The sequence below is a fragment of the Balaenoptera musculus genome, chromosome 1 (assembly GCF_009873245.2).
Source record: "Balaenoptera musculus isolate JJ_BM4_2016_0621 chromosome 1, mBalMus1.pri.v3, whole genome shotgun sequence".
Classification (NCBI taxonomy): Eukaryota; Metazoa; Chordata; class Mammalia; order Artiodactyla; family Balaenopteridae; genus Balaenoptera; species Balaenoptera musculus.
In genome coordinates this window covers 17,040,528-17,052,557 of record NC_045785.1, presented here as the reverse complement: position 1 = coordinate 17,052,557, position 12,030 = coordinate 17,040,528, and the positions used below count along the sequence as shown (strand labels likewise).

At 57.0% G+C, this 12,030-nt stretch overlaps 1 protein-coding gene across 3 annotated transcripts in view; it reads left to right on the top strand.

Moving 5' to 3' along the window:
* WNT4 (Wnt family member 4) overlaps positions 1-12,030 on the top strand; it is a 29,433-nt gene that overhangs the window by 7,860 nt on the left and 9,543 nt on the right. For all 3 annotated transcript variants that reach the window (XM_036852713.1, XM_036852704.1, XM_036852694.1), the window contains exon 2: positions 7,214-7,449. In XM_036852713.1, the coding sequence (XP_036708608.1) occupies positions 7,214-7,449 (236 nt within the window). The remainder of the gene's footprint in view (positions 1-7,213; positions 7,450-12,030) is intronic.

The window sequence follows — 12,030 nt, the reverse complement described above, 5'->3', positions numbered from 1 at the left end:
CAGTGGTTAAGAATCCGCCTGCCAATGCAGGGGACACGGGTTCGAGACCTGGTCCTGGAAGATCCCACCTGCCGTGGAGCAACTAAGCCCGTGCGCCACAACTACTGAGCCTGCGCTCTAGAGCCCGTGAGCCACAACTACTGAAGCCCGCACACCTAGAGCTCGTGCTCCACAACAAGAGAAGCCACCACAGTGAGAAGACCACGTACCACAACAAAGAGTAACCCCTGCTTACCGCAACTAGAGAAGGCGTTTGCGCAGCAACGAAGACCCAACAGAGCCAAAAATAAATAAATTTATTTTTTTTTAAAAATGGAGGGGATGATACCCACCTGGACAACCCTGCATGGACATATGGATATATATCCATATAAGGAAATAGTAAAGCATGTGGCTGTTGTTTGAAGAGCACAAGTGACAAGGGACATGAGGTCCCTTTCTTCTAGTCATCTAGTGCCATGAACGGTTTCCAAGTCCCCTGGGCACACCTGAGCTAGTCCTAGGTCCCCACTGTCCCTGCCCTCCTCACCCCAGTGTCCCCAGCTCCTAATCTCCTAACAGGACCATCGCCCCCCATCCCATCCCTCATACTCCCAGTCCTTGGAGGATCCATCTGATGGGCCAGAATCACTGGAAACACGTTCTCTAACTCTGCATATTCTGTCCGGAGACTATCAAGAATCTACAGTTGGGGGGACTTCCCTGGTGGTCCAGTGGTTAAGACTCCACATTCCCACTGCAGGGGGCACGGATTCGATCGCTGGTCAGGGAACTAGGATCCCGAATGCTGCGTAGCCAAAAAAAAAAAAAAATCGACAATTGGGATCGAGGCTGAAGTGATCCACTGTGCCCCATGGGCATGTGCCCTGCCCTCCCGAGTGCTCAGCTGAAAAACAGGCTGGGAACCCAGGTGGAAGAGAGCGGATGGAACCAAGCCAAAGAAGACAAATGAGCAGAACTGTCTGGGGTCCAGAAGAGGGTCCAGCTCAATGGACTATGAAGAGGCTTGGAGAGGGCAGTGATGATGATAAACATCTTAATGATGATTATGTAATACTGTTGCCAACAGGGGAAGAGTGCCTCCTATGTGGCTATTTAATTCGCTTAAGCCTCCTGAGATCAGAACTATTCTTCTCCCCATTCTAGAGGTGAAGACACTGAGGCTCAAAGATGTTCCCTCTCTTGCCTCAGTAACACAGAGGTGGGACGCTGACCCAGACGGTCCCTCTCTCCTGCACAGCGCACCACGCTGCCTGCCACGCGAAGGGATAAGAGTCTCCAGGACCGGGACACTGTAGGGAAGAGGACAGCAGGAGACTAAGACCACGGGTACAGAAACCCTCAAAGGTCTGAGAACAACTGGGGGTGTGGAAGGCTCCTGGGGAACCAGGTGCGCCCCGCCTGCCACGAGCGCACAGTCCCGGATGGGTCTGGGTCCCTCTCGCCCTCACCCGGCCACGTCTCCCCAGGCGGCTCTCGGCTCATCAGGGGCTCATTTCCTTCCGGCTCCTCCTCCCGCCGCCTGGCCTCCTTCCTCCCTGGTGTCGCCGGCAGGCACGACCGCTCCTGAGGAGGCTCTAAATGTGGCCCGGCCGGGTGGGGAGGCCAGAGGGAGGGGGTAGAGAGGCCTGGGCTGGCGTCCCAGCCCCCACCTGGAGACCGTGGGGCCAGGACCCACGACGCTGATCTGCTTGGCCTCCCAAACGCTCCAGCTATTTCCCGTCCCCTGTCCTCTTGACGCGCAGAGCAAGAGCTGGGCAGGAGTCGCGAAGAGGTGCGGATTTTCCTCTAGGAATTTGTATATTTTTTTTGAAAAGTAAGCAAACCTGGAAAAGCTTGGGACGAGCCCAGCTAATTTTAGTTTCTAATGAAAACAGCAGGTGGCCGAGAGGATCTGATCTCCCTGGCAGGGCCAGGGCCCTCCAGCCTTGCAGGCTGCAGGCACCGGCCGGGCGTGGGGAGGGCCTCCTGGGAGGAGCCTGAAGGACCGGAGCCCCCGCTGGAGAAGGCAGGGCACGAGCTGCCTGGCAGCGGGGCGGCCCGGGGTTGGGGGTAACCTGATCGATGGCACGGCTGTGGCTGGAGTCCTGCGTGGCCGGGGCAGCGGGTAGCAAATGGCTAAGCCTGTGCTCAGCAGTGGCAGGAAGAAGCCTAAATTGGGGCGATGCAACCAGAACGAGAGAAGAAGCAGGGATGGCCGAGGCCCTCCACAGGCCGGCCCAGCGCAACGCAGTCAGCACCCCCGCACACGCCCAGGCTCTTGGTCTCCTCCAGGAATGGCTTGTGCAGTTGACATTTGAGCCGGGCCCGGCTCCCGGTCAGCAAGTGGCACGTGTGTCTCTGGAGGAAAGGTTGAGCCACCTGAGGGTGCAGAGAGGGGATTCCTGAGGCCCCTGGAACCAGCTGGGCCTTGCCCCTAAGGGTCTCCAAGTCCTCAGCAGACCAAAAAGCCACAGAGCCTCCACTTTCTCCCCTCACCGCCCCGCCCCCAACCCTGAGCCCTCTGCCAGGAGGGGAGCAGAGGGGACCTAGTCAGGACAGAGCCATCCATTTATGCTGCAAGCATGTATTGAGCACCTTCTAGGTGCCACACCCTGTGCTAGGCATCGAGGAGGCCACGGACTGGATGTGACACCGAGGGTGGTGTTAGCCCCCTGCAGCTGTCAAACAAGGCAGATCCACAACCAGGGTACAGGGGAAAGAGAGGTCCCAGTTTGAGCTAGGTTTGCGTTCCAGCTTTGCCACTCACTAGCTGTGTGACTTTGGGGAGTCACTCCACCTCTCTGGGCCTCAGTTTGCTCATCTGTAAAATGAGGCCAGGCACCCTAACCAGATACCAGAACGAGCAAGCAGTGTGGGCAAGGGCGTGTGATGCCTGGGGTCCTAACTCTCCCCACTCCATTCCCAGTTCCATTTCCAGTTCTGATACCCAGCCCTTCCCAGGCAAGACCCTGGGATCTGAGAGAACCAGAGTGAGTTGGGGCCCTGCCTCCTGTGGCATGGAAGGGGACAGCTGTGGAGCCAGATGAAGGCAGGGGCTGGGGGCGGTGGGCATTGGTGCCAACCTTGGGGGCAGGGACACTCCTCAGCGGAAGAGGGTTCTCAGCCTCTTCCTGGAAGCCGTCCCAGTGACTCACACCCGTGGCAGGCCAGCAGCTCACCCCTAAATCCCTATTACTGTTATTTCAGCCCGTGTCCCTCGTTGAGTCCTGAGCTTACGGGAGGCAGCGGTGGGTGGCCCCTCTGGCCCATCTCACACCTCTTCAGTGGCAGGGGCTCCGTCTATCCGCCTGGCATGGGGCCAGGGGGACTTTGAGGCTTGAACCCACCCCCCCGTCCCAGCGGACTCTGACACAGACCCATTCATTTATGGTACCGTGAGGAGACAGGCTCCAAGTGGGGCGGGGACTTGCCCAAGGTCCCACAGTGGGTTGGTGGCTCAGCCAGGCCTCCCCAGCTTGTTCCTCCTGCCCAGAGAACCCCTGCCTTGAACACAGAAGCCAGGGCCCAGCACAGCCCCACCTGGCCCCTTGGCAGGGCACAGAGGGAGCAGAGGCTGAGATGGGGACAGGTCAGCTCTGTGCCCCCATGTCACAGAGGGAATAGGGGGCCCCACCTTCTCCTAGAGACCAACCCTGGCATCTGAGCAGGAAAGGACCCAGCTTTAGGCCCAGTTGCTAGTCCCCTCACCCGTGGCTTCCCAAACGTGGACCTGGCCCACGGCCAGTAGCCGGGCTCTTGGTGCCCCCTGCAGGCCAAAAGCGCCAGGTGGGACTAGCTCCATAGCTGGCAGAGGCGGGGGATGCACCTAGGTAGGGCTGAGGAGCCAAGTCAGCCCCCTCCCCTTGCAGATACACCCTCCCCGGACCCCCAGCCATCTTCCCACCTTTGTCTCCCTTCTGAGAAGCTCAGGCTTCTGCCCAGGCCTCGTCGGGACACTACCAGCCTCTGTGCATCCTCTGGGCAGGACCTGGTAGAGAAGACCGTGAGGCTCCCGGGAGGCAAGGAATTCAGGAAAAGTGAGGGGAGGTGGGACTGCCTCAGCCCGAGACCACCCACCTCCCACCAGCCCGAGCTGCCAGGGAAGGGCGAGATCCTTACAGCTACGGCGCACCCAAGATGTGCCGGCCGAGAGCCAGATGCACCAGCCACGTCAAGTCACGTTAACTTCTCACAGGCAGCCTGTGGGATTGCCAGATCAAGAAAGCCAGATGCAGAGAGGCCCCGCAGCTTTGAGGAGGAGAGAGGGTCCCAGAATCAGATTCCTTGGAACTTGGAAAGAAACATCCCCAGTGGGTACTCACAGACTTCCCCTAAAGTGCCCTCCAGGCCATTGCCAGCCTGGCTTCACAGCTGCTGCTGGGAACGTGTGAAAAGCCCAGATGCCCACCAAGCCCTGCCTGGAGTGGGGCCCAGACACCTGCACTTTCAGCAAACCCCACAAATGTTTCGATGCGCAGCCAGATACGAGAACCATCACTCTGGTCCAGCCCACGTGCCTGACAAATAGAACCCAGCTGCTGATTGTACACCCCCGGGGATGGAGAGCTCAGCAACCCGCAGGCGGCCCACCCACTGCACCGTGGCCCGCATCCTTACGTCAAACGAACCCAGCTCCCAGCAACCTCTGCCCACGGGTGACGTTCAAGTCCTTGAGCCACATAAAAGAATATTGTCTCTACCAAAGGTTCTGAAGTCGGGCAAAACCAGGTTCAAGTCCTGGCTCTGCCTTTACTAGCTGTGTGACCTCGCACACAAAGCAAAGTACTTAACTTGTCTGTGCCTCAGTTTCCTCCTCTATAAATGGGGGTTCATTGGCTTACTGGGAGGATTAAATGCAATCATGCAAGTAAAGTCTTAGGCTTTACTGATTAAGGGCCATACAGGTTAGCTATTCTTATTGTCATTGTCATAAAAATCTCCCATATCTTACTAGGCTTTCTGTGTGCTTTTCTACCTGGGTACCATGCATTTATTCATTCCTTCACTAAGTAAACAGATGTCGAGTTCCTGCCCCATTGCCTGAGGCCCCACGTAAGACCACCTTTCACATACAGGATCCCTTTAGAGCCTGACAACAGTTCCCTGACTTGGCCACAATCGGTGGTCTCCCCCTCACATTACAGGTGGAAAAACTGAGTCCCAGAGAGCAGTAGCCTTTGTCCTTCTTTGGACAACAAATCTGTGCAGTTTCCCCGGTAAAGATGCACTGGCATCTTCACCTCTACCACCCAGAGAGCCATTGCCCCCCCATCAAGCAGACCTGGGTTGCTGGGCTGGTTCACTGTGGTCTCTGGGGCAGTGGGATACTTGCTCTGCTTTTGTTCAGAGCCCCTGATCTATGGGGCTGAGGCTGAGGGTAGAGCCAGGGTCTGAGTCTCCTGCTGGGAGGTGGTGGGAAGGCCCCTCTCCTTCTCTGAGCTTACCTGTAAAATAAGGAGTCTGGACCAGACCACGTGTCAGGGAACATTCCTTAAGGCTGTGATTCTGTGCACCCTGCTGCTCCTCCAAGAATCTGGAAGGCAGCGCCAGGCAGCCCTGCCTGCCCTGGGAGGTGGCAGGTGCATCTCCCACTGAAGAGGGGGGAAAGGGAGGCAGGGGAGGGAGAGGAGGCCTTCCAGAGTCACCACTCAGCTCTCCTTCCACCATTAGGCTGCTACTTGTGTGCCTACTATGTGCACTGGGCCCTGGCCAGGGATGCTGGAATGGGGTGAGGGGACAGGTTGAGGGGCAGTGGTTGGAGCACAAGCCTCAGGGTCATCCAGACCCGGGCTCCAATCCAGGTCTGCCCCTACAAGTTGGGGGACCTTGATGGTCATCTCACTGCTCTGAAACATGCCTGGCACTTAGTAGGTGTTCTGTTAATGCACACCCTTCCCTTGAGAGAAAAACCAGTTTCTTCCTCACAGGGTCTTTCCCTAGCTCTGCTCCCACCCCGGTGAGTATTTTTGTGTCTTACTCCTGGCCCCCTTGCCCCCTGGCCCAGATTGCAAAGTGGCCGTCATTAGGGACTTCCCTGGTGGTCTAGTGGTTAAGACGCCATGCTTCCAATGCAGTGGGCGCGGGTTCGAACCCTGATCAGGGAACTAAGATCCCACATGCCATGCAGCACGGCCAAAAAAAACACACAAAAAAACAAAGTGGCCGTCATTAGACAGGGCAGAGCCTTCCAGCGCCCTCATGGAGGGGGTTGGCAGGGGAAAGGCCCATGGGGTTTGTAGGGGTTTGAAGCTTGGCTCTGACACTTGCTACCTGGGTCACCTTGGGCATGTTACCCCCTTAGCCTTTATTTTGGAATCCATAAAATGGTCGTAGTAATTGTCACCTGATAGATTTGGGGTGAGCTGGCAACAGGAAGAAGTGCCTGCCGCCGTGCACAGCACGTGGTAGGTGTCCAATCAACAGTAGTGCTCTCTGTCCTCTGCTGAAAGGGATGCAGTAAAGCCCCTTCCCACATGTGCCTGGCCCCAGAGTGCCTTGACATAAGCTATCTCATCTGGATTGTGATCCTCGCTATAACCCTGTGAGGTGGGGCAAGCACTGGTGCCCCGTTCTCTGGCTATAAAGACTCCAGGGGCTGAGGGGAGAGCATGGCACACTTTGTTTTCAAAGCCCCCTCCCCCAACACCATCCCCAGCCCCCCCAGCCCTCACTGCCCTTATTGTCCTAAGTGCTACAGCAGTGACGCTGGTCTCTGCCTGGTGGCCCAGGGGTATGGCTGGCAGTGAGGATCGTGACCTTGTAGCCAGAGGTGGGCTTAGGTCACTGGGGTCTCTGCCTTGGGAGGGGAAAGAGACACACCAGGGCAGACAGCGGCTCCAGCCTCCCATCTAGAGGGCGTTTCGACATGAAGGGCTCGGAGCCCATGGGCGAGGTCTAGGGTAACATCGGGGCACAGATACCAGTGCAGGGGCCACCCAGGCAGGGAGGGATCCCACGGGGGTCTGTCAGCCGCCCTCCCAGTGCTCTCCCTGCTTTGGCTAACTTGAGATGGAGGCCTTGTGCAAGACAGCAGTTCCGCCCTTCTGGCTCTGGGAACCAGGCAGCAGGGCCGTCACTGGATCCAGAGAGAAGCCGACCTCCAGGACCCATCCCTGGTACAAACTGGCTCCCAGAGACCTGGGCAGGGCGTGGCCTCAGCCGGGGGGTGGAAGGAGGAGGGAAGGGGCTCAGCACCACGTCCCACCCCCATCCCCAACCCCCCTCTCCCCAGGTACCTGGCCAAGCTGTCATCAGTGGGGAGCATCTCAGAGGAGGAGACGTGCGAGAAGCTCAAGGGCCTGATCCAGAGGCAGGTGCAGATGTGCAAGCGGAACCTGGAGGTGATGGACTCGGTGCGCCGCGGTGCCCAGCTCGCCATCGAGGAGTGCCAGTACCAGTTCCGGAACCGGCGCTGGAACTGCTCCACGCTCGACTCGCTGCCTGTTTTCGGCAAGGTGGTGACGCAAGGTGAGGGAGGGGCTCGCGGGGGTGCTGGGGACCCCGGAAGGGACCACTGTTTCCTGGGGTGGAGAATCATGTGCTCATGAGTGGCCTGACGGGTCCATCACTCATCACAGGATGCAGGTGGAGGCATGGGAGCGGGCAGGGCCCAGCGGGCGGCAGTCCCCTGCGGGAGGGCCGACGGAGAAGGATGCCGTTCTCTGGCTGTGCAGCACAATACGGTGTGCCGTGTTTTCAGTCCTGGAGCCACCATCCCATTTTAGAGTCAGAAACTGAGCCTCAGGCAGGGGAAAGGACGGAGTTGCCCGGGGCTCCTCAGAGGGTGAACAGCAGAAAAGAATTCAGACCTGGGCTTCCAGCCCCCCCGCCCCGTGCTATTTTTACCTTAGCACTGGCCTCACCTATGCAAGCGCATCTCGTTCGTCTGTACCTTTGACGAACCACGTTGAGCCTCACTTGCCCAGCCCTGAGTCCCCGGGAAGAGCAACACCCAGACCCTGTCCTCCTGGGCTCACAGTTGAAGCAACGATGACACCTCACTAGGGGCAGTTGCTCTCACACCTGTAGCACCAGCTAGGGACCAGACACTGTTTAAGTGCTTTAAGTGATATTAACTCACCTGGCCCTTTGAGATAGGCTTCCGTATTGCAAATGACGAAACTGAGGCACACAGAGGTTAAGTAACTCGCCCAAAGTCACAGAACCAAAAAGTGGCCAAGCCAGGACTTGAGCCCGTGCAGCCCAGCTCCAGGGTCTTGCTCTTACCCACGATGAGAGGGGACACAGGATCCTCAGGGGCACGAGGGTGGACCCCTGCCCCAGCCAGGGCGGGTGCTCAGGGAAAGCTTTCCTAAGGAGTGGGTCCTCGGCTGACACCAGAAATAGGAGAAGGCATCAAGCCAGAGGAAGATGGGCCAGGGCATAGAGAACGTTCCATGCAGCTGGAAGGCTCCTTAAGAGGTCACCGGGTCAAGCCGCTGCCCTCGACGGAGCGCTCTAAACCAGCTGCCCCTTTTTCTACTTCCTGAGTGTGAAATTGACACTCCGAGCCACCAATAGTCCACAGGCCCCTTGACTCGCTCAGGCAGCAGGAAAGCGTTCCTGGGCCAACCTTTGTCTTGGCACCTGTGGTCCTGGACAGCGAGGGCTGCTGGGCTTGTGGCAAAGCCATTTGGATGTTGTTGGAAACCAACTGGGATAGAAATTTGGAAGCCATTCTCCTGGGAGTTGGCAGGGGCCGAAAAGGCACGATTATGCTTGGCATGACTGAACATTGCTGCTTCGGAGAAGAAGCAAAGGCCCAGTGAGCGGCCTGGGAGCGGAGGCCCTCCCGGGACCATGGTGCCCCTGCCGAGGACCCAGGGCTGTCTGTCTGATGAGGCCCAGACACTAGGCTCAAACAGCAGACCCTGGGCACAGGAAGCCCCTTGCACACAGTAGGTGTTCCGTGTTTTAGGTGGACTGATGAATAATAGACTGGCAGGGTTACATGCGCCAGGCCCTTCATACCCCCGTGCCTTTGCACATGCTATTTCCTCCACCCCCAAACACCCAACCCTCTTTCTCCACCAGCTCAGCAGCTCCCTCCTCCAGTCTGCCCAGCTCCTGCAAGCAGGTGGTTGCTTTTTCCACTGGGCTCCAAAGCTCTTTGTTCATGCTGGGGTTTTTTCCCTTTTTTTTTGGTAACTGTTTTGATATAATTTCAAACTTACAGAAAAGTTGCAAAAATAGTACAAGGAATTCCCATATACTCTTTTTTAAAAAATCTCTATGTGATGGGTTTATTCAGTCAGCTACTTTCATTTTCTTCTTTTTTAAATGAGGTATAATTGACATATTATATTAGTTTCAGGTGTACAATATAACGATTCAGTAAGTCTAGTTAACATCCATCACCACACAGTTGCAAATATTTTTTTCCTTGTGGTGAGAACTTTTAAGATCTACTTTCTTAGCAACTTTCAAATATGCAATACAGTATTATTAACTATGGTCACTACGCTGTACATCACATCCTCATGACGTATTTATTTTATAACTGAAAGTTGGTACTTGTTGACCCCTTCGCCCATTTTGCCCACCCCCCCATCCCTGCTTCTGCCTCTGGCACCACCAGTTTGTTCTCTGAATATATGAGTTCAGTTTTTCCTGTGAAGAATTGCTATATACTCTTTACCTAGATTCACCAGCTGTTTACATTTTAACCCATTTGACTTATCAGTTTCTCTCTCCTTGCTCTCTCACTCTCTCTCTCCCTTAATACACACACGTGTACAGACACACACACTTCTGTCTAAACCATCTGTGTCCTCATGGCTTTCATTACACCTTTCACCCTGAACTGTGATGGCTATCTCCCACACCCCACTCCCCCATCCCTAAACCTTGAACTCTTCCAAGGCAAGGGTAATGTCTCATTTACCGGTTTCCCAGCGCGTGGCAGAGCCTGGCATGAAGGAGACAGTCAAGGGATGTCATCCAGTGGCAGAGAGCAAGTCGGGGCAAGGGCTCAAGGGGCAGAAGAGGGGAGGCATGGGTCAGTGCGGCCTGACGCAGGAGAGGGACCCCTTCGAGAAGTGCTTTCCTCACCTGTGTTTGCACCAGGAACCAGGGAGGGGGCCCAGCCCCGGCTCATCAAGTTCAGGGAGATGCTGAGAATCCTACCGGGCTTGGCTGGAACCTGCTCTGGACTAAAGTCCGAGTGGCTTGGTCAGGCAGCCAGTCTCCTCGGGGCTGAGTCAGGGCACGCACTTGCCAAGCCAGCCACACGCCAGGCAAGGGCAGTCGTGTCTGGAGGAGTCTGAGCTCTTCCCATTCGTCCATCCCCTCACTTCTGCATTTTCCATTTTCTTCCCTAGTAAAATTCCTCCTGGAAAAGTCTCAATTTATCTCCACTGAACAAGAGACGGGACTTGCCCCTCCCGAGGCCACAGTGCTGCTCTTGGAGGGTCCAGGGTTGATGAGGCCGTGCGGGGAGAGCACGGGCAGCATGACCTTGGGGGAGGGACCTCACTCCTCCGAGCCTCGGTATCCCCACCTGTCAGTGGGACCTGCACGTGTGCTTACCTCATAAGGGCGTCACCATTTAGGGTGGACCTTGACCCCAGAAAAGCCATCCGTCCTCACCAGCTGCTGTGATTTTGGGCAGCAGCCGGTGGGCAGGCCTCTCTCACAGCCCCCAGGGTTTAGGGGTTGGGGGGCTAGGCCAGTGCCCGCATTCATGGGCTGCCTGGCTGGGGTCCTGCCCTCAGACCTGGAAAGGTAATAGCTCACAGATCCCTCCAGGAGCCAGGCCATACTTGGAGAAGAAAAGGAGCCCCATTTGTTGAGGGCCTCCTCGGTGCTGCCTTGCATCCGACCACCCTCACGACAAGTCCGAATGTGTAGTATTGTTCCCACGTTACAGCTGAGAGAGGAGGCCCAGCAGACAGAGGGTGTGATGCACCTAGATCCGGGACCTGCCGGCTCTTGGCATGAGACCTCGGGCAAGGTCCATCCCCTGTCCTAGCCTCAGCGTCCTCCTCCCTGGATGGGGGGCAACCCCAGGCCCCAGCTCCTGGACTTCCCATCAGGATTCAAAGATGATGTCTCCAAAGGCCTGCCTGACTCCCAGGGCACCCGGGGATGGGAGCAGCTCTCTTACGGCCAGCACTGCCCGAGGCCGTACAGCTCCAACCCACACCCCCTCCCCTCCCGGGCAGTTGAGACCCCCTGCTCCTGGCCTACAGAGGCAAGACAGACGGTGACATAATGGTGACTGGTGAGGACCGTGTGCAAGTCAGGGCCAAACTGTGTGCTCTAGGCTGAGAATCTGCCAGAAATTTGGTGAAGTTGGCATCGGCGGCAGCCAGGAATGGGGCAGGCGGTGGTTCTTGGCTGAGCAGGCGTGCAGGGCCAGATGTGGGATGGCCTCTGTGCGGTTTGGTCACTGCTTAATCCCTGTGCCTGGGGCAGCACCTGCACAAGGTAGGTAACTGATAAGTATTTGTGGAATGAATGACGAGGGTTTGAGGGTGGGAGGGAGAGACCAGGGAGTCTGGCGAAAGTTCAGTGTGGCCGTGAGCAGGATGTGGTGGGGTCTCAGAGTGGGCTGGCCCGAGCAGGACAGGGAGGGGTGGGGAAGGCCATGCAGACTCCTCTGCTCCTGCTTCCCTCCATCTGTAGCCAACGCTGGGCGTGCCCCTGCCTTCTCACACCTCGCTCTGTGAGCTTGATCGTGTCCCTGTCCCGAGAGAGGGGACTCCATGAGCCCTGAGGCCCCTCTGGGCTCTGGCTGCCATGTCGGGAGGTGATGTGGTGCACTGGTCGTAGCCAAGAGAGGATCCAGCCCAGGCTGTGTTTGCAGTCCCCGCGTGTCTAACCTCAGGGCACCTGACTGACGGTAACTTCAGGCTGGATCTACGAAGTGGATGCTTTTCAGTCCTGGGCTGTGACTCCCTAACACCTGTGCTCTCACCTTTGTCCTCAATGTTGGCATCACTTTGGACCCAATGAGGGTGACAACATGCCTTTCTTCTGGGGACCTCTCAGGCCAGCTTTTAGTGCCATCAGATACATCACAGGAGGTCTGGGGAGGGGTTAGCCCAG